At 45.1% G+C, this 20,625-nt stretch overlaps 1 protein-coding gene across 14 annotated transcripts in view; it reads right to left on the reverse strand.

Moving 5' to 3' along the window:
- The window catches only part of KSR1 (kinase suppressor of ras 1), a 149,245-nt gene that overhangs the window by 22,522 nt on the left and 106,098 nt on the right, over positions 1-20,625 (reverse strand). For 11 of the 14 annotated variants that reach the window (XM_039508233.1, XM_039508237.1, XM_039508232.1 and 8 more), the window contains 9 exons: positions 16,294-16,441; positions 12,353-12,824; positions 11,503-11,507; positions 7,637-7,697; positions 6,888-6,971; positions 6,251-6,312; positions 6,037-6,143; positions 3,926-4,085; positions 1,198-1,239 (listed from right to left, as the gene is read on the reverse strand). In XM_039508233.1, the coding sequence (XP_039364167.1) occupies positions 1,198-1,239; positions 3,926-4,085; positions 6,037-6,143; positions 6,251-6,312; positions 6,888-6,971; positions 7,637-7,697; positions 11,503-11,507; positions 12,353-12,824; positions 16,294-16,441 (1,141 nt within the window). Of the gene's footprint in view, positions 1-1,197; positions 1,240-3,925; positions 4,086-6,036; positions 6,144-6,250; positions 6,313-6,887; positions 6,972-7,636; positions 7,698-11,502; positions 11,508-12,352; positions 12,825-16,293; positions 16,442-16,609; positions 16,749-20,625 lie in introns of those variants that run through there. The other 3 variants (XM_039508239.1, XM_039508227.1, XM_039508228.1) reach the window with 3 other exon arrangements.

Genomic DNA, 20,625 nt, shown 5'->3' on the forward strand with positions numbered 1-20,625 from the left:
CTCCTGTGAAGAACACCAGTTGCAGAAATAGGACGCTGTAAGATTAGATTAGTTTCTTATTCTTCAGTCAAAAATATTTTGCTTTTCATTCAAGGCCCTCTAAGTGGTTTACAGACACCTCTGTGAGACAGGCAGGTACCATCATTATCAGCCACTTTACAGAGGTGGACTCCAGGCTAGCTTGAATCTGGCTAGCGCAGGGAATGGAGCAGTGAAGCTGTAGCCACGAGGGTTTCAGCATGGGTAGTACAAGCTGGCCCAGAACCCTGTGTAATCACTCGGGCAGCTAACCCACACTAAAGTCTGCGCTGCTGCGGCTTCGCTGCTCCGTCACCCGAGCTAGCTAGATTCAAGCTAGCTCAGGTATGTCCACAAGCTGCAATCACAGGGTGTGACAGACACACACTAAGGAACAGAGAGGGAACGGGACTTATGTCTAAAATCTTGCACCTTGGCAGGGGGTAGATTAGCGCTAACCCTCTGTTTCTAGGATTCTTTGAAAATTAGATTCTAAGATCTTCAGGGAAGGGCCCACTATAGTAACCAACAAGCTGGGGGTTAGGGAACGTTCATGCACAGTCACTGCTGCACTTCCTCCTTCAGTCTACTACACCCACCCCCCACAAATACATTCCCTAATGAAGGCCCTATTTTGAAAACAAACAGAAACCCTGACAAGACTCCAAAAGGAACAGGGTGAACTTTTAAATGGGTTCTACTGATGGTAGTAGGACAACGATTGCATCTTCTAGACAAACAAACCTTAAAATCAGCTCCACACCAATAGCTATGAAAGCCAAAGTGTCTGACCTGAACCAACTAAATCTTTCTTAAATCCCTATTGTCCAGATCCTCAGATGCATCCATTTACACCAGCTGAGGATGAGGCCCTCTGAAAACAGGGGTAAGATTTTTCAAAGGAATATCAATGTGGTACATAGACTTTTGCGATGGGATTCTCCTCTGTTGCAGCTAAACAAGTCATCTATGTCACTTTAAAATGTAAAGAAGAAACACACATTAGGAAAGAATGGCTTAGTGTTACTGTTTATGTTGACACAAGAGAAAGCTTTAAATTTTTATTTATTTATTTTGAAAAAAGCAGGAGCATTCAAAAAGAAGCAGGAGGTTTAAAAATAGTTTAATTTGGACAGAAACTGCACAAGCTGGTTAGCAGAATTAAAGCAATGAACTCACCTGGGAAGATAAACTGTTGTCTATGCTGAATGTAGTAGGCAGCTTTATACATAAAAAGAGGACAGCAAAAAATCACCAGGAAATAATAAAAAACAAACAAGTTAAGTGTGGCAAGAGATAGCATCAGCAAATGCCCCATACGCATTCAGTGAATTAGTCCCAACTCATTGTTTGAGCAACAGATTAGTAGATTAATTACCAGCCAGATCAATGGGTGGATTTCAGCACATGCATGTTTGGAAGACTGAATAGAATGACAGATGAAATCAAAATCAGGTGAAAGCTGAGTTACTGATCATGAATGTGGCCAGATGGGGAGATCAAGAACACGGTGGTTCAGCCCTCAGCTGGCGTACATTGGCACACTAATGATAATACTAAACCTTCTATAGCGCTTGTCATCAGTACACCTCAAAGGAGGAGGTCTGTGTCATTATCCCCATTTTACAGAAGGGAAAACTGAGATGAAGTGACTTATGTTCTTATGGCTGTCTACTAGGCCACATTGCTCTTCCCTTGTTCTCAATGGAGCTCTGCCAACTTACACCAGCTGAGGATCTGGCCCATTCACATTTCTTTTTGCTAATTTTATTCCAATGAATTGTCAGGTAGGTTTCTGTTTTGTGTAATCAAATCCTGCTTCTTCTCTATTTCGTGTCTTGGCTATCACAACCAGGGCCAGCTCCAGGCACCAGCGCAGTAAGCAGGTGCTTGAGGCAGCTGACACAAAGGCGCAGCACGTCTGGGTCTTCGGCGGCAGGTCCCTCGGTCCCTCTGAGGGAAGGACCTGCTGCCGAAGTGCCGCCAATCGCGGCTTTTTTTTTTCCCCCCCTCGTCACTTGGGGTGGCAAAAAGCGCTGGAGCTGGCCCTGATCACAGTAGACTGTGCATTTAAAACAGCAACATTTGATGGATCAAAGACTTGACAGAAAAAACACAACGGCTATTTTAACAGCACCAAGTAAGATTTCCAGGCCGAAGGAACGAAATTTGACCCCAGCAAAGAAATTTGCTGACTGTACAACCCTGGCTCTTGTCTGTATTCCTTACACGTGCAAGAAGTCCCCCTGGCTTCATGCTACTCATTGCAGAGAGTGTGTTTTGTAACACTCCTATAATGCAAACACTTCCCACCACAGATGTCTGACTCAGCCATTTCAAAAATCCTCCTAGGAGGAGACTCCTAAATGAACACCACGGATGACCAAAGCACGTTTTTGTCCTGGTTTTTATTTCTACTCTTCACTCCATTAATCAAGTTGCTCATGATTTCAAGACACACCCACACACCCACCCCCCAGAGGAGAATGTCACTGAATTTTCATATGCTCTTTCAAAAGAGGGAAATTTGGAAAGATGAGACCACTGAAGACACGTAAAACTTCTCTCAGTGAACTTTGTTCCAGAGTAGGTCAATTTACTTTCAACAGCTTTTAAAACTACACACATTTCAGACTGCATGAAACAAGGCAGAGAGGCACAAGATGTGCAAGTCAGGGCAGCTTTTCTCCTTCTTTGATCTCAAAGTCAAAGATTGGCTTCCCAGGAGCTTTCTGCTCCTCTCCCCAAAGCTGCCTAGAGATTGTACTGCTGCAACCAGGATGCAGATAAAAATGGAGCTCAAGTGCAGATACCAATTCCTTCCCTCTGTTTCACATCAGTGGAGGGGACACCAGACTGTCTGGTTATAGGTGGGCACTGTGGAGGGAGTGACACCTTTGCACATGTATCACTCTCCCAGGAACCCAGCAGGCCATAGGGGAGTTTCTTCACATTCTTGAGGAGAAGGGAGGACGCCCAGGGAGCAGCTGGTTTTAGAAATCCATGGAAACAAAGCATGCTTCCGATTAGAAACCAGATCAGGTGTGAATGCTGCTGGAGGCAGGATTTCCACAGACTCTCCAGTGCAGCTGCTTCTGAACAGATGTGAGGGGGAGTCGGACAATGGCAGCACAGCTCCTAAGGTACAACAGAATGGCTGTGCAAAGGCCCAGAGTCTTCATTGACCTTGGAAGTTATGTCAGGCTGTGGGGACTGAACTTCCTGTGCAAGAGAGGGGAGGGGAGGGGAGTAGACCCTGCTCCCCAAGTGGAACTCTACATCAAAAACACATGCCTGCCAGGTGGGGAAACAGCCTGCTTCTGGGGTAGGCAGTAGACCCTTACTCTGTATCAAATGGCTGCACATCATCATGGGACGTGTTGCCCGTACCTTATATCATCTAGAAACCAAATGCACAAGTCAAGAAAGCAAAGCACTGAGGGTCTTCCACATGGCAATCAATTTCCTGTCTTCCCCTAAATTACTGGGCCAAAAGCTATTTTATCTGCAGCTGGTTGTCTGCCTGGTCACAATTAGCTGATGAGCACCCACCCTCCATCCCAGTGCAACGACCATGACAGAAATCCCCTCCATTTATAGAGCCCCTGCAGGACCTGGAAGCACTTTGTAAAACAACAGGCCAGGTTCTGGTTGATACCCAAGAGCATGAGTTATAGACCCCAAAATGGGAACAAGCACACTGCAGAAGCCAGCTTGATACAGGCCTGTATCCTAGCCAAGGCAGCCTCAGGTAGTGGAAGCGGTGCTATTCTGCACGGGGAGGGCTGTGCACGAACGTCCTTGCTGGGTTACGAGAGTACACAGGCCATGCCCTTGGCCACCAGGGCATTGCCCAGGAAGTTGGGAAGTCTGACATTCCACAGTTCTCCTGAAAAAAATCAGTTACCTGGAAAGTGAAACCGCTGGCCCATGGGGGAGGGATTTGGGGGAGGTGTTGCGCTGGGAGGATTGGAAGACTGGAAAGGTGCTGGAGAAGACGGCGTGGAGGAGGTGGTAGAAGAGGGATTACTGCTGGAGTCTAGATGGTTTACTGCCGGGGGATGATCCTGCAAAAAGCAACAAAAGCCACTGGGTGATTTTTGCTGAGGAAAGGGAGACGCTGACTGATGGGTCACCAACTTTCCCCAAAGCAGATCAGCAAATCACTGTCGCTGAGTGCAAACAGCAAGGAAGTAGGCTCTTCCCATGAGATTTACGGGCAGGAGGCTGGAAAAGCAGCAGATGGTCTCAGCATTAATGGGAACGTGGCACCCAAAGCAGCTTTAAAATCTCAGCATAAGACCTGAGTGCTGCTCCCACTCAAGTCAGCGGCAGAACTCCCAATGACTTCAGTCAAAGCAGGATCGGACACTAGGTGGTGTTCTGAGGAATCACAGACAAAATTAAGAGCGTGGAGTTCTTTATACAGAAAGTGAAACAAAAAAAAAGGGGTGCAGGGCCACCAAACTCTTCAGGTGAACGGGAGGAATGTGTTACTTGTAGTCCAATCTAGTTGAAAACGACCTTGACACAGCAAAGCCCTGTTATTAGGTAGCAGACAGGGATGTTTTGGGGGGGGATGGATTCTTAAAAGCTACTGAGCACCTGCACATCCCATTGGAGACTGCGGATGCGCAACACTACTGAAAGTTAGGCCCTTGGGATTTTTGGAGCATCTTTGTTTTGCTTCTGGTTGGGGGACAAGCCAAACCGAAGCAATAAATACATCTACATCCAAGTCCCCCACCCTGCTCTGGAACCGCTGTTTTTATGCCTTACAAACCATCCCAGTTCAAGACATTCTCGACCCTCTTCACACAGTTCAATTGTGCGCACATCTGCGCAGTCTGTTTCTCAAACGTGCTGTGCAGTTTTGTTTGCAAGGGGCCTCCCTCTCGGTTCCAGTTGTGAATGAGAAATGCAGCAGTTGCGCCAGGGCACTGGGCAAGGTAACAGCCACCAGCTCATTTGTCGTTTCCCTACCCAGAGGCGGAAGCACTCATCGCTTGAGCCTTCAAACCAGCGGTTCTCACACTACCCTCTCCCTCCCATTTCACTGGGAGCTTGCTGGGACCCTGCCCCCACTTAGCACCATGGAAGGGCAGGGTTGTCATGACTCTGGCACCTACTCCCAATCCTCCACGGGTCACAACCCCCAGACTGGGAACCCCTCTGAAATGCACTATAGGAAACAACCCTGCACTGGGCCGAGATGAACAGGCCGGTCCAGTACAGCTTTTCCCTTCGCACTGGATGGAAAAGGAATTTTTATTCCTTGGAAAGTTAACTTCTCAGAAAAATATCAACAACGGAAATATCTGAATACAAAATGGCACCTCAGTGCCTCTGGGAGTTATAATCTGGGTACCTGAGGTTCCCAGTCTCCTCTGTGGGCTGGGCTCTCTAGCCAGACTACAGCTCCCAGAATGGGCCACTTTCACCCCTCTTGGCTAGGGGCAGTGGTGAGTCCTAGGAGCCCCGGCCACGGTCCGTCAAAGGAGAGGCAGTCTGGCCAGAGAGCCCGGTCCATGGAGGAACATAAGACATCCAAGCAACAATTCACGGGAGATGCTAATTGGAACCAAAATATTTCAGGTTTTGGTTGAAAACTGAGAAGTTTTTGGTTTCTGAGCATTCACTATTTCAACAAAACCTCAGTTTTCTGCAGGAAACAGACTTTTTCCACAACAATTTTTGTTTGATAAAAAAACCCAGTTTTCCATCAAGCCACCATTGTGACTGAAAATTTGTGGCCCGTGCACTTTCCCACTCAATTGCTCTGGTTCTAGGTTTCAATCCCGCCCCCAACAGCAGAGGGGCTGGAGCAGCTCAGAAGCCACATTTCACAAGTGGAACATGTCACACGTAGAAACCAAGACTCTTTGCACAGAGAAGCCAAAAACAAAACGTGCGAAAAATAATGCAGCTGTCACTGCGCTAGACACGGTGCTGCATCTTCCCCAGACTGGCTCACAATTCAATTGCGGAGACGCATCACAAGCTTTGTTCAGCAAGTACCTTTTTCGTTAGTGCTTTTGGAAGGGTTCCAAACTGCGGCTCTGCAGGTCTATCCACAGGGTTATTAATATCAGAAGGGACAGACTCCGTCCTTCTTATTTTTGCTACTGAAAGGGGAAGGAGAAAGAGGAAGAGAAGGGTTTATTCAGACTGATTCTCAGGGCGATAACATCAGTGATGAAAGATAAAATGCTGCGACTCAGAGCAAACTTACTAGGAAGGAAAGATATTCTGCAAGCAGGGGCCTCTTTAGTACATTTGTTATGACACTTTAATCTGTGTGAAAGAGAGACACACGCACACATTAGATAGCAACTAATTCATTACGGACAATCCAGAGTCTAGGCCTCCCCAAGCACATCACATGCTGATTTCAAAGGTCCTGCAAACTAACAGGGCCCCAGTTCTGCCCTGTGATCTGACTGTGCACCAGGGTCTGTGCCCAGATGTTGCCCTGCTATGAGGTATTTATATGGCCCCATTGCTGTAGGATCTGAACACATTACATTTTAAAAAATGTATTTATCCTCACGAAACCCATGTGAAGTAGGAGAGCACTATTAGCCTCACTTTACAGATGGGGAACTGAGGCACAGAGAGACTAAGTGACTTGACCAAGGTCACGCAGGAAGCCTGTGGCAGAGCATGGAAGACCCAGACATCACTCCAAGTCACCACTCTAGTCAGTGGGTTATGTTTCCTCTCCCTCCACCACTCTCTTTGTTCATGGACCCCAATGCAGGGCCCGAAGTTGTAACAAACTAAGAAGCAAAGCAAATATGTCTCAGATCAATAATAAAATCGAACGGCATGAAACATCCTTCAGTGAGGGACCAGCATTCAGTGCTCACCTGCAGTGCTTACACTTCACGCCGAACATCATGCTTTTCTGACACACGTGGCACATCTGAGATAACCAAGATTTTGTAGAGAATCTGAGCAGAAGGGGGAAAGTGTTATCGTGGGGCCAGTTAAACAAAAAAACCAAACTTTAACTGAAACGCCACTGTTTAACTACAGCCAGTTTACAGTGCAGCCTCTTATAAGAGGGAAACTCTGATGGAAGTGGCTTTAAAAAAAAAAGGAAGGAAGGAATTTAAGGAAGCCAGCACCTGCTCAGGGAATGAAAGTGATCTTTGTGCAGAGGACAAGCATAGGTTTTGTGCTGGCCATCTGTACTGGGGTCAATTTCAGCTTACAGCAAATCACAGGTAAGCAGACAGGGCTTGTTTGTCAAGAAGAACCAGCATGCACCATCACACACACATGCTGGTGTCCAACTCCCAGGAGATTTTTGCCATTTTTCAGTGCAGTTTTGCAAACTGGAATTGCTGGTTGACAACTCCTGAGGCTGGTTGATTTACAGAGACCCATCAACAGTTCCAATGTGTAATACTGTTTAAGGACATTGGAGTTAAAACCAATAGCAACCTAGGAAATGCAGAGTCAAGGCTGAACTTCCCACAGGAGGCACCCAAGGCACCTTAAAATTCTGTCTCAGAGTCAGCTAGAAACTGCACTAAAACATCATGGTTCAGATTACGGCAACATCCATTTCCCTTCCTTTGCAGCTCCTGCTGTATTTTGTGTTGGTGTTTACCTGTGGGTTACGGATATGCCAATGTCTCTTCGTACCATCTGAGGGGATCCCTGGGGAAGATCTGATGGGGAACAAAATTAGGTTTAAAAAAAAAAGTTAGCCACAAAAAAAATGCCCATAGTTCGTGAGCACTTTAGAAATCTAAAGTGAAATTTGCACATTAAAATCTCACTTCTAAGGGAACAACAAACAGCAAATCCCACCTGTGTTTCCAAAAAGAGATCGGTAACACACCTCTAGCATATCTCCCCCTGCACCTGGGTCTGGCACCCAACACCCACCGAAATTGACGGGAGTCGAGAACCTTTCTCCCTTGGCCTTATGCCTCAGGGTCACTAATTATGGTAGCACAGAGGGGAATAGTTCACTTGTTGCAACAGAGCCACGGGAGACGCTCTCTTCATGGTGTGGACCCAACATAAGCTGTAGCTGGCTCCCAGCTCCCCATTTAATAGGAGTGTGGATTTCTAAATTTGTTTTTCCCTATTAATTTATTAACTATTATTTCAGGATCATGGTTAGAGATGGGAAAAATCCACCCAGCCTGCAAATGCACCATCCCCTAAAGGAGGCCACATCAGACACTGCTAACAAACATTTGCATCAGTGGCAGACTGTTAAAATGATAACAGGCTTTTGGTAAATGTTAAGGCAAGCTAGACATGCAGCTGAAACGACTTCCTGTCCCTTTCAGTACAATGGGCTAGATTTGGGCAATGCTTACTCATGCTGAGGAGCACTTCCTCATATGAGCAGCCTTACTGAGGCTATGGCGACACTTAGCGCTGCACAGCGCTGCTGCGGGAGCGCTCCTGCGGCAGCACTTTGAAGCGCGAGTGTGGTCGGAGCGCCAGCGCTGGGAGAGAGCTCTCCCAGCGCTGTCCGTACTCCACCTCCCTATGGGGATTAACGTACAGCGCTGGGAGCTCCCAGCGCTAGGGCTCTGATCACACTGGTGCTTTGCAGCGCCGCAACTTGCAGTGCTGGAGGGGGTGTTTTTTCACACCCTGCTGCAGCGCTGCAAATCTGCAAGTGTAGCCATGGCCTGAGACTCCAACAGCAGTCAAGCTTACACAATTCTAGCCCTATATTAGCAAGAAAATGTCTTTTAAAAACAGATTTTGAAGGGGAAAACCCCCCTGCAGGTTCTCAATTTTCAATCAGCTTCAAATGCCTGCTTAGGCAGGCAGCTTTGATCTGGAAGGAGACCACCAAATAATGGTTTATCTATTACTAATACCCAGCTCTTATATAGGCTTTCATCAATAGATCACTAAGCTTTACAAAGAAGGTTGGAATCATTATCCTCATTCTGCAGTTCAGGACGCCGAGGCACAAGTGGTGAAGCGTCTTGCTGAAAGTCACTCAGTTGGCCAGTGGCAGAGCTGGGAAAAGAAGCCAGGTTTCCCGACGTCCCCATGTAGTGCTCTATCTAGTGGGCAATGCTGCCTCTAAATAAGGCTACATGTTAAATATTAACATGTTGGAAAACCTGACACTATATAGTCACAGTCTGTGTGCACAGTTCCCACTGGCACCAACAGTCTCTCATTCGGTCCCTAGATGGCACCAGATCCTTTTTTATTGAGGCATCACTGAAATGTTCCACTGTACCTCTAACACAGCTGGCAGCCCCAAGCCTCCCAGCTTGGGTCCAGAGACTTGGGTTGCAGGGTTCACGCTAGCGCTCTAAAAATATACAGCCCAAGCTCCAGCGCGCTGCAGACACAGCTGTTTTTAGAGCACTAGCCCACGTCTATTGTTCCAGGCTGGGAGGCTTGCCGCTGCGGGCTCTGTAGATGTACGTCAACGCACCTACATTCTCCAATATCACAGACTATGCTTGACTGATGTCAACAATTTTATAAAAGGCAGCAGCAACTTGTGACTAATATGGCAATTATTTCCTGCGATGGCCTTGAAAAACCACACTGAATTAAATGCAAGTATCTTTGGAGTCCACTGTATTAAATAATTGCGGGCCCGGCTGATCAAAAGGACGGTACTGAACAATGTAGCAGACAAGAACGGTTGTTTGGGATAATACATGGGAAGTGGATTTCCTGGGAAACTGCTAAGGAAGCTGAGAAAAACTCCTTGGTGGGGATTGAAGGACTGACTCCTACCCGAGCCCTAGCTGGAGCTGGGGGTGATCTCTGGTAAACTCATTAGCATGTGTGGTGGTTCTTTTATGGGTTTTCGTGTTTTCTCTGTAATGCTTTCACCTTAAGAATAAAAGGTGCTTGTTTAGAAGGAGCTGTGCGGTAGCTTGTAACTGTGGGCAATTATGCTGCTTATAGCCTCTGGAAAGAGAGCAAAACGCAGACGCTAGCCTGTTTAGGCAGTCTGGCTTGCTGAGAACAGCAGCACAGGCGGGGAACTGTGCAGCATGGAAAACAACCTAGTCAGGAGGGAAAGAGAGGAGGGTCTCCGCCCAACAGAGGTGATGGCTGGAAGCCTAAAAGTGGGTGCCCTTAGTGGACGATTGAGGGCAACTACACCTCTATTCCCCCTCTAATGACAGCTTGCATACAACAGATGTCATGAGATGGTCAACCAAAGCCCAGTGTTTTTTTAACTAAAGGCTCGGAACTTTGGTTAGGACATATAAACGCAAAGAAAATTCTTACTGAATGTAAGAGAAAGTGATCTTTCTCTAGGATTTCTCTTCTTTAAACATACTACACAATTTAATAGGGAGAGTGAGGACCTTTAAAAAGAATAGTTAAAAAGGCCTTAAAAAAATCTCTCAATTACTGTTCTATTCCATAGGTTCTAAAGTAAAGTAATCTCTACGCAATCCTATCAAAATAGCTACAGATCTCTACTGGTTTCTATAGGAGTTCTCCACAAGGGAGATGTTCACATTTCCATTCATTTTAGGTTCATTTCTTTTTGGGAAAGTAACTTCTAGGATTGTGTTTTAAACCAGTCATGCTTTTTAAATGCTTACCAGGCCATATATTGCACACAAAAATCTCCTTAATTTTATTTTATTTTTTACAGGCAGGCTAAAGAGTTTCAAAGGACAAGCGGTTTTCTAGGTTAGCTTCATGATGAAGGCAGTGGTTCATGAAACAGACATGTATGGTCCGACCTCTGTTGTCATGCCGCAGCATCCCACTAAACTGAACGGCAGGTTGGTACAGTAAGTACCCTGATAAAAGTGCTAAGAGCTTGATCCTGCGAGCTGCTGAGTGCTCATCCTGATGCTGACAAGCACATGGGCACATGCTTAATTTTAAACATCTGACTAGCCCTATTGACTCCAATGGGACTATTCATGTGCTTAAAGCTAAGCATGGGCCCAAGTGCTTTGCTGTTCAGAGCCAGAGTGTTCTGCACCCTGCACAGCTGAGCCCTAAGTGATGATTAACTTGGCTACTTACTCATAAAACCCCATATTGCAAATACAGGCATTGCATGATCCCTAAAGCCAAGGCTACATGAAACTTAAGAAACATTACACTAAGTAGAAGGATCTGGCAAAGATACGCCCTGATGCTGAATGGACAGTTATGAAATTAGAGCTTTTAAATATCAGACATTGACACCAGGAGGCTGGAATGACAGAGGAGAAATTTAAAAAAAACCCAGAACATCTTCAATGCTCGTCCAATCCCTACAGTATCAGGGTTTCTTTTTGTTGCTCTATTCATCTGAAGAGCATGCATTAACAAATAAGGACGGATCCTGCAGCTCTCATGCAAGCAAAATGCCTGCTGATGTTAACTGCTCTACACTGAGGACTTCCAAAAGGTAGCATAAAAAAAAAAAGAGGACCATGCTGGAGACGCAAAGACAAGACGTTCTTTCCCCCACAGGCAAGGATGTGAAGACTGCCCCCCAAAAAATCTGTCTCTTACCAAACCTGGAAGACAAAAAGAAAAAAAAGATTCATTTTCAACACAAGTAATCACATGACAGATGATCTAAACTTCTCCCTTAAATGCAGAGTCTTTATTACGACCTTTAAGACTCTATATTAAAAATATGGCCTCTGTTTTTGGCACAGGCATCTTTGCACCTGCGTGCACAATATTTTGTACATTCTCTTGTGCGCATAAGTGATAAAACTCACTGGACAGAGTGCAAGATCCCCTTGCACACACATACTATGCATAAATGGATGTTAGTTACAGACTGGGATTGTCAAAGGAGCTTAAGGGGGTTAGGCATCCAAATCACATGGGTGCTTAACTTCCTTAGAATTTACAGCTGGGATTTTCAACAGAGCTTATCATTTATGAATTCCATGCCAAAAACAGAATGCATGGAGATGTACAAAGCCATATGGAGGATGAGCAAGGCCTTTTTGGTCCGTTACACTCTCCGCAACAATGAAGTGCTACATTGGGCCCCCCCTGAAGTCAATAGTTTTATCATTGACTTCAACCAGGATTTCACCACTAGATGTAAAGCAAAGCTGCAGCTGGCTACAGATCTTTTCAATTCAAGGGAATACCTCTCACCCATTGCTAAAAATCAAACTCTATACTTGCTGCCGGCAGAGGCCCAACAGTGTGTGTGTGTGTACACACTTCATTGCACTTGCATTTAAAAGCTATGCAGAATTTATCACACCGTCACATGTGGTTTTCTGCTGAACTCTTTCATACGCATCAATAACCATAACTAATTAAGCCCCATGTGTAAAAAACACAACCCCCCTACCCCCCACCACCACTAGAAGAGGATGGAAACCCCAGTGCTTACTTTACAGGAGGAACTTCATCTATCCTGTTGCCCAGCTGTGATTCATGGGACTTGCTTCTTGTGAGGGTTGGAAAGTTTGGTAGCAGCTGAAAAACCTTCCGGCAAGGCGGAGGGGGAGTCCGTGGAGGTTTCAATTTGTGACGCCTCTTGAACTGAGGTGTCGTTGGCGGTGTGATGGTGATGCTGTGAGGAGTCCTAAATACTACTCGACCACTGTGGGTGGGGAAGGCTAAAGGTTCCAGGAAGCTATCCATGTAGCTCGAAGGTCCTTGGCTCGAGGCAAGAGAATCCGAAGAAGGTATAGCGGACACAGACACAGAGCGTGCCTGCTGGCTGTTGCCCTTCGAAAGATGCAGCATGCCATGAGTCCACGTGGGGCCTGGAGGACAGGAGGGTTCTGCAGGGTGTGCAGAGGTGCTCTCTCGACGCGCATCAGAAGGATTCCACAACAGATCTTCTTTTAACTCCCCACCTGTTCACCAACAGTAGCAGTGTTAGCAATGGACAGAAAGCCAGCACAGTGCGGCTTAAGGACAATAGGAGATTTTTCCCTTGTCATCTGGCCAGGCCATTGTTTCAACTCCAGTCTTTTAAACCACCAGCTAAAATTCCCTTCAAATGACTGCAACAGAAACTGTTCCCTTTTCCTGACTGTAGCCATGAGCTTCAAAACCTAAATAAACCTCCTTCCTCCTATAAGGTGCATGACTGGCTTGGGGCTAGATGTACAAAGGTATTTAGGTACCTGAGATGCAGAGAGGTGCCTGGTGGGATTTAGGGAAGTGCCTAACGGAGTCAGGTTCCTATCTGCCATAGACTGTTAATGGGAGTTAAGTCAGTTAGGTGTCCAACTCGCATTGAAAGTCTATGGAGATTAGACATCTAATTCACTTGGGCAACTTCTGTAAAGCTCACTAGGCACCTATCTGCATCTTTACGTGCCTTGATAAAGCTGGCCTTATGACAGAGAGAGACACAACGTGTATTAATGGGGTGATTCCATCAAGAATACAACCTCCCACCCCCATCTACAGCTGGAAAAATAAAGTTGCATCAAACCACAAAAACTGTATTCAAAACATCTCCATCTCTCACTTGTCCCCATACATCACCAGTGCTTAGCTGCTGCCTGTAGCTTACCACACACCAGACACCTTGGAGTAGCAAGGCACAGCTGCCTCTGTTAGAGTGATAGCGCTCATCCTCATCGGCAATCTAGTAACTTTTGTTTCGTCAGTGCTACATAAGCTGCCAGTTTATGCTGGGTGGGGGAAGTGAACCTGTCCAGCTTCCCCAGCAGTATGATCTTGGAAGGGGTAGGGCTCTCTTTCCTAACGCCTCTCATCCAAAGACCTCCATTAAATTCCCGCACATCCTTAAGAGGAAGGAAAGTATCCATCAAAGGAGGCAGTGAGTGGTGAATAAGACCCACATCCATCTAAACACTTATGCACAGGCTTAACTTTAAGCATGAGACACATCCCATCAAAGACAATGGGACAACTCACACACTTAAAGTTCAGCACATGCTTAAAATGACTTAATGGATCAGGGCCAAAGACATTAAGCATCGCGGCTTAAATAACACTAGCCAGTCAGTGGCAGAACTGGGAACAGAACTCAAGAGTCCTCGGCTCTAAAAACTACCTCTCATACCAAACAACATAAATTAGAACTTTGGGTCAGGTGCCATTGCTTACAGGAAACAGCAACATGTCTCTTGAGCTAGAGGCGATAGCTGTTTTGCCACTGTATGGATGGAAAATACTTGACAACCTAAAGATGGAAAGATTAGAAGAAGAAGAAGAAAAAAAAAAGGAAAGGAAACATGAAGTCAAGTTCTTTGCTAACTTTTCCGTTTGCAGGTCCTTAGATTTGCCAGAGGTATGAACTGTCAGATTACCAAACAGGAAATGACACGAGTTGGCATGGCAACTTCCACCTTTTCAGTGTGGGTCTGTCTTCTTACTATATGTTCCATTCAATGCATCTGATGAAGTGGGCTGTAGCCCACGAAAGCTTATGCTCAAATCAATTTATTCTCTAAGGTGCCACAAGTCCTCCTGTTCTTTTTGCGGATACAGACTAACACGGCTGCTACTCTGAAAAATGACAGAGCAGTAACTGCTACAAAGAAAGATCTGATGCAGATAAGGATGGTTTGCTGCAAGTAACACTCCCAGGCTTCCATAACTACAGAGTACTGTGCCTTTACGAGCAGCACTTTTCAAAGAAGGGGCTTGGAAAAAAACAGAGTTCACTAGCTCTGAGTGACTTGAAACTAGATCCAATCAGTTTGCGTAAAGATGCTTATTTCACATTTCCCCTCCATCCCCTTACAATCTGAAAAAAAAGGTCATGCTAGTTTTTTTTCTGGCTCTTGCACCACCACCAATACAGATCTGCAATTGCAACTCTGCTAATGAGTCTGTTATTGAGGGAGATAGATACGCCTCCAGCTTAGGGTGACCAGACAGAAAGTGTGTCTATAAAAAAATAAAATAAAATCAGGAAGGCAGGGGTATATAGTTGCATATATAAGTTGGGCCCTACCAAATTCATGGCAATGAAAAATGCGACATGGACCATGAAATCTGGTCTCCCACTGTGAAATCTGGACTTTCGTATGCTTTTACCCCATACTATACAGATTTCACAGGGGAGACCAGCGTTTCTCAAATTGAGGGGTTCTGACCAAAAGGGAGTTGCAGGGGGTCACAAGGTTATTTGCGGGGGGTCCATAATATAGCCACCCTTACTATAGCGCTGACTTCAGTGCTGCGTGGCTGGAGAAAGGCGGCTGTTGGCCAGGCACCCAGTTCTGAAGGCAGCGCTCCACCAGCGGCAGCACCGAAGTAAGGGTGACAATCCCATACCGTGCCATCCTTTCTTCTGCACCGCTGCCTTCAGAGCTGGGCAGTCGGACAGTGGCGGCTGCTGACTGAGGGCCCAGCTCTGCAGGCAGCAGCACAGAAGTAAGTGTGACAGTACCGAAACTCCCCCTCCCGCCCCCCATAATAACCCTACAACTCCTTTTGGGTCAGGACCCTACAATTACAACACTGTGAAATTTCAGATTCAAATAGCTGAAATCATGATATTTATGATTTTTTAAATCCTATGACTGTGAATTGTGTTGATTTAGTTGGGAATTGGTCCTGCTTTGAGCAGGGGGTTGGACTAGATGACCTCCAGAGGTCCCTTCCAACCCTGATATTCTATGATTTGACCAAAAAAAGAACCATGAAATTGGTAGGGCCTTATATGCAAGGCAAAGCCAATAATATCCGGACATCTGGTCACCCTATTCCAGCACCACATGCCAAAGAAGTGTGTTGGTGCTACTGTTTAAAACAGAAGACAATCTTTTTAGCAGTCAGCAGACTGGACTCTGAGCAGGTCTACTGAGTTAGAAGGGACCATTTATATCAGGGGTAGGCAACCTATGGCATGGGTGCCGAAGGCGGCACTCAAGCTGATTTTCAGTGGCACTCACACTGCTCAGGTCCTGGCCACCAGTCCGGGGGGCTCTGCATTTTAATTTTAAAAGCCTTATGTACTTTATATAACAATAGTTTAGTTATATATTATAGACTTATAGAAAGACCTTCTAAAAACGTTAACATGTATTACTGGCATGCGAAACCTTAAATTCGAGTAAATAAATGAAGACTCAGCACACCACTTCTGAAAGGTTACTGACCCCTGATTTATATAGTCCTTTCCAGAACCGAATGCACCTCGAGAGCCATTTCCTGTCCTCTGATGGGTACACGGCTCCTGATAACTTCAAATCACATGAACCCCATGTGCATTCAAGGGCAAAACTTGGCCCTTAAATGTTGCCAGCAGAATAAGCCCAAAACAAGATGGAGTTGGGGGGGGGGGGGGGAACTGTCTGTTTAGCTACTAATCCCAGCAAACAGCAAGGAAATCTATACCTGATTCGGTCACCTTCCTTAAGCAGGTGAGAGCCCCATTGAGTCTGGAACACTCCTCATCACTGGCCCCACATCTCTTCATGGTTTCTTTCACCTTGGACTCATTCATATCCAGTAAGGCATCTAGGGTTAGCTCCTCCGGGATTCTCTGCAGAGAGAAGGGGAGAGAAAAAGTGACTATTCTTTTATTTGTTCCGGAGCATTTCTGGTAGAGCTGCCACCTTGTTGCCAAGGATCTGACTGACTCATGATTCACTCATTTCAGCTGTGACTCTCTCTCAAGGATCCCTGGGTCAGTCATGACTGCACAGCGTACCTCACTCAACCGTGCTTAACAGCTGTTCCCCAAGCTCGTCTGAAAGCCTCTCTCGCTAAGCTGTGAGTAGGCAGATGTATGGTGCATCATCAGCCTGCTACACTCACTCTCCCGTTAGTAACGAAGCTTGTTGTGCCATAATTAAAGAGCTACTCGGAAACTGGGTTTCCCCTGCTGTGGAAAAATTTAAACAAAAACAAAAAAATCATTGTCAAAAATTCAGAGGAAGTTTGATTTTTCATTAAAAAAGCGTGGAAAGTGAAAAAGGAGAGGGGAGTTTGCAGCTAGAAGTTTTCTGATAAAAAATTAGGCAAAAAATAGAGGAAAGCAGACATTACACAAACAAAACTCCATTTTTTTCCATTTAAAAATAAGCGTCGGTGGATAATTTTCAACTAGCCCTAGCCACAATCTTGCTGACGAATATATTTGTGCTGCACTTTACACACAGAACAACCCACTGAAGGCAAAAAATATGGGCTAAGGCTCAAAAAAGAGACGGACACAAAAGATATAGCAGGCTAGGAAGCTTGAAGTGATTTGGTATTTCCTGTACATACGTCAAGTTGTGTTTTTTATACCAGACCTCTGTTTCCAACTGATTTACAAACAGGGCCGTCCTTAAGCACACACAGCTGGGTAGGGCACCTGAAAATTTGGGGCACCCCTGGGTCTTAGTGTCCACCCTCCTGGGTCTTAGTGTCCACCCTCCTGGGTCTTCCGATCTCTGTTCTGACCCTTCCTGCAGGCTCCCACAGCTAGCTGCTGCAGCCTGGTGAGTCTTCCTCTGGTGGGGATCTAGTAACTTAAAAGGGAAAGGTCTTCCAGACCTATTAGCACAACACTGAAACTGTTAAAGATCCATTGCAGTGGTGACGAAGCCATCTAACCGGCATTTGCCAAACCCCAGGTACATACTGTCTGTTTCTGAATTCACTGACAAAACAGTTGTGCACGACTAATATTTACTCAGGACATGTTAGTCTACAGGACCTTAAATTTTAAAGCAAATTTTAAACTATTTCATTAGCGTGTTGCTGAAGATAATAAAAAAAACCACCCCACACCTCTAAAAATCCTTGCACACATTTTTAGATGCACATCTTTAGCCTTAAATGCTTGTATCTTCAGACAGTTTAAAATAAATCCTTCAAAAAGTCCACCCTTATCTCAAATACACATTTTAATTGCTATAGTACAAAAACCTTGCTTCTAAAGTCTTCCTGTCCATCCCTTTCTCCCTTCACACACACCCCCTCCCCCCCGCCGAAGACAGCCCTTAAAGGAACAACACCCCTTTCCTGCCAGATAGTGGGACAAATGACGTTTCCTTTTCTTTACTTCTAGACTATTTGATGAACTAGTTTTAAGAGAACCCTCTAGCAAAATCACTACCTTAGTAGGATATAAAACCCTTTGTTATGCCTAAAATCTTTGGAAACATTTTTTTAAAGTTGGTGAATTTCATAAACATGCCTATTGTTATGGAGATCACACATAGTAAGTTAGCGTTCCCTTTTTCTAAAAGCAATGAACCTTGTTATGAACGCACTAAACCTCTGTGACTGATTAATCATTCCAGATTACTACATATTTAACTCACTGAAACAAAGACATTATTTTAAATTACTTTATGCAGGCTTAAGAGTATATTTAAAGTATAAAAATCAGCTTAGAAATACGGATTAAGAAAATGTAAAACAGAAGAGCTGCATCATGTATTCCATAATATTTAATGTTGTATTCAGCAGGACAGCTGACTTACACTTACTACAAAGTTTTTTGCAAATAAATCTCTGAAACTTCAGGGTATAATCAAAAAACCCATGACTGACATTTTTTTATTCCTAAATTTACTGCTTTTAAATTAGGTACCTTCTGCATGTCCAGTCTTCACCTTCTGGCATATAGTGGAAAACATGCTCCATTTTCTTTAGAAAGAAACTACAGAAGAGTGGGTTTTTCCAAATATCAGAGGGGCAGCCGTGTTAGTCTGTATCCACAAAAAACAACGAGTCTCTAAGGTGCCACCGGACTCAGATTTATTTGGGCATAAGCTTTCGCGGGTAAAAAACTCATTTCTTCAGAGGCATGGAGTGGAAAATTACAAATACAGGCATAGTTATACTGACACATGAAGAGTTTGGTTCTCCACTTTGGTTCTCTTCATGTGCCAGTATAGCTATGCCTGTATCTGTAATTTTCTCTATGCAGCTGAAGAAGTGGTGTTTTTTGCCCACGAAAGCTTATGTCCAAATAAATCTGTTTTCTTTAAGGTGCTACCAGAGTCCTCGTTTTTCAAATGTCATTTGCTTCATGGATTTGGCTGGAAAGGGGCGAGCAGGGCGGGGGAGGGAAGAGCGGAGGGAGACAGTGAGGAGAGCTGGCCTCCTCAAGTGGCAGCGTCACCCACCGCCCATGACAGCAGGTAAGAGTGGGTCGGCTCTCACACACCCAGCGCGCACTGCAGTCTCCTTGGGCGGGGCTGTATTCACAGAGCCGAATGCGCCAGCGCCATGCATTCCGCGTGAGGAAGAGGGCACAGGGGGTCTCTCCGGGGAACGGTGACTCTCCGCCGCCATGGGAAGGGCCAGCGGCTTGGTATCCTTTGCTGTCTGGTCCCCCTACCCCAGGCTGCAAGCCCAGGCTGCTGTCGGGCATAGGGGCACCAGTTTAATAACAGTGCATGGGGCCCCATAAATCCTAAAAAAGACAGCCAGGCTTACAAACAATAGAAGGTTAATCTAAAGGAGTATAAGAAATGGGATAACAGGAGGAGATATACAAGAATTCCTCTGAATCTTTTGCTCACAACAATCAATCACTGTTACCAATTCTCATGATTTTACCACAAGTCTTGCGACATGTAGTTCTTTTTCTTAACGGCCTCGCAGTTCCTGGAGCCATAGGATTACAACTTTTTCTCTCCTTCTTCGCATCAAAAAAAAAAAAAAGTGTCACACCCTCATTTGCTAGGAAAAAATAGCTTGAAAACGTGAATCCTAAAGGCTCAAAACCAAGCCAAATGGCATATGAACCAGGAATGTGTACTTTTTTTAAAAGCTTTTTTTTTTTGGTACATCCAGTCTCAGGATATGCCTGATTGATGATTTTTCAATGCTTGGGGTTTCGCAGTACTGCGAACTGAGACCCAAACAAACATTTGAGGTTTGTGTTAAATTCTCTTGGCTCCCCACTCCCAAGCCACACAGAGCCATTCTGTACTTCCAGTTTAAGTCATTTTTACATTAAAAGGGAAAATAATGAATTGAGAAAGGACAAAAGTAAAGTCCAAGAAAACAGTGTGACATTCTTCTATAACTTGCTGGGTTTGAGCAGAATGCAAAACTGCAGCTGCCTCAATCAGATGCCTAGGAATTTAAAGGCACAGTATGGAATAAAAAGAGCTGCTTTTTGGTCAGATCGAAAGTAGGAGGCACCAAGACCCTAAGTAAAAAAACACAATGATAATGTACGCTCTTGAGGGATCTGTAGCCAGCTACTACAGATGCCACCAGTGCACATAAATATATAATAAAATGATTATTCTCTCTCTTCTGATTCTGGGTAAGCTCATCTCAAACTAGCTGATTCACACAGAACCTTTCGAGATTTCCCCCGTCACTGGTTTCTATAGGACAGAGATAAATTCGGGACCTACAAAGAGACAGTTCAGAGGAATAAGTCACACTCCTACCGTTTTCATATTTTTCAGCCATTTCGAGTGTTGTAAAATGCTCTACTAAATGTCCTCCAAACGAGGGCTAACATTTTCACAAATGCCAAAGTGACTTAGGTGCTTAAGGGTATGTCTACCCTTAAAATGCTACACACACTGCACCACAACAGTGTAGACACTACCTATGCTGACAAGAGGGTTCTCTCACTGGTGTAGGTAACTCACCTCCCTGAGAGACAGTCAATGGAGGAATTCTTCATCGACCTAGCACGCTTTACTCCGGGAGTTAGGTCAGCATAGCTAAATCTCTCATCTAAATGAAACCATGACATGATGT

This window comes from Mauremys reevesii, linkage group 20 (genome assembly GCF_016161935.1).
Source record: "Mauremys reevesii isolate NIE-2019 linkage group 20, ASM1616193v1, whole genome shotgun sequence".
NCBI classification, from domain to species: Eukaryota; Metazoa; Chordata; order Testudines; family Geoemydidae; genus Mauremys; species Mauremys reevesii.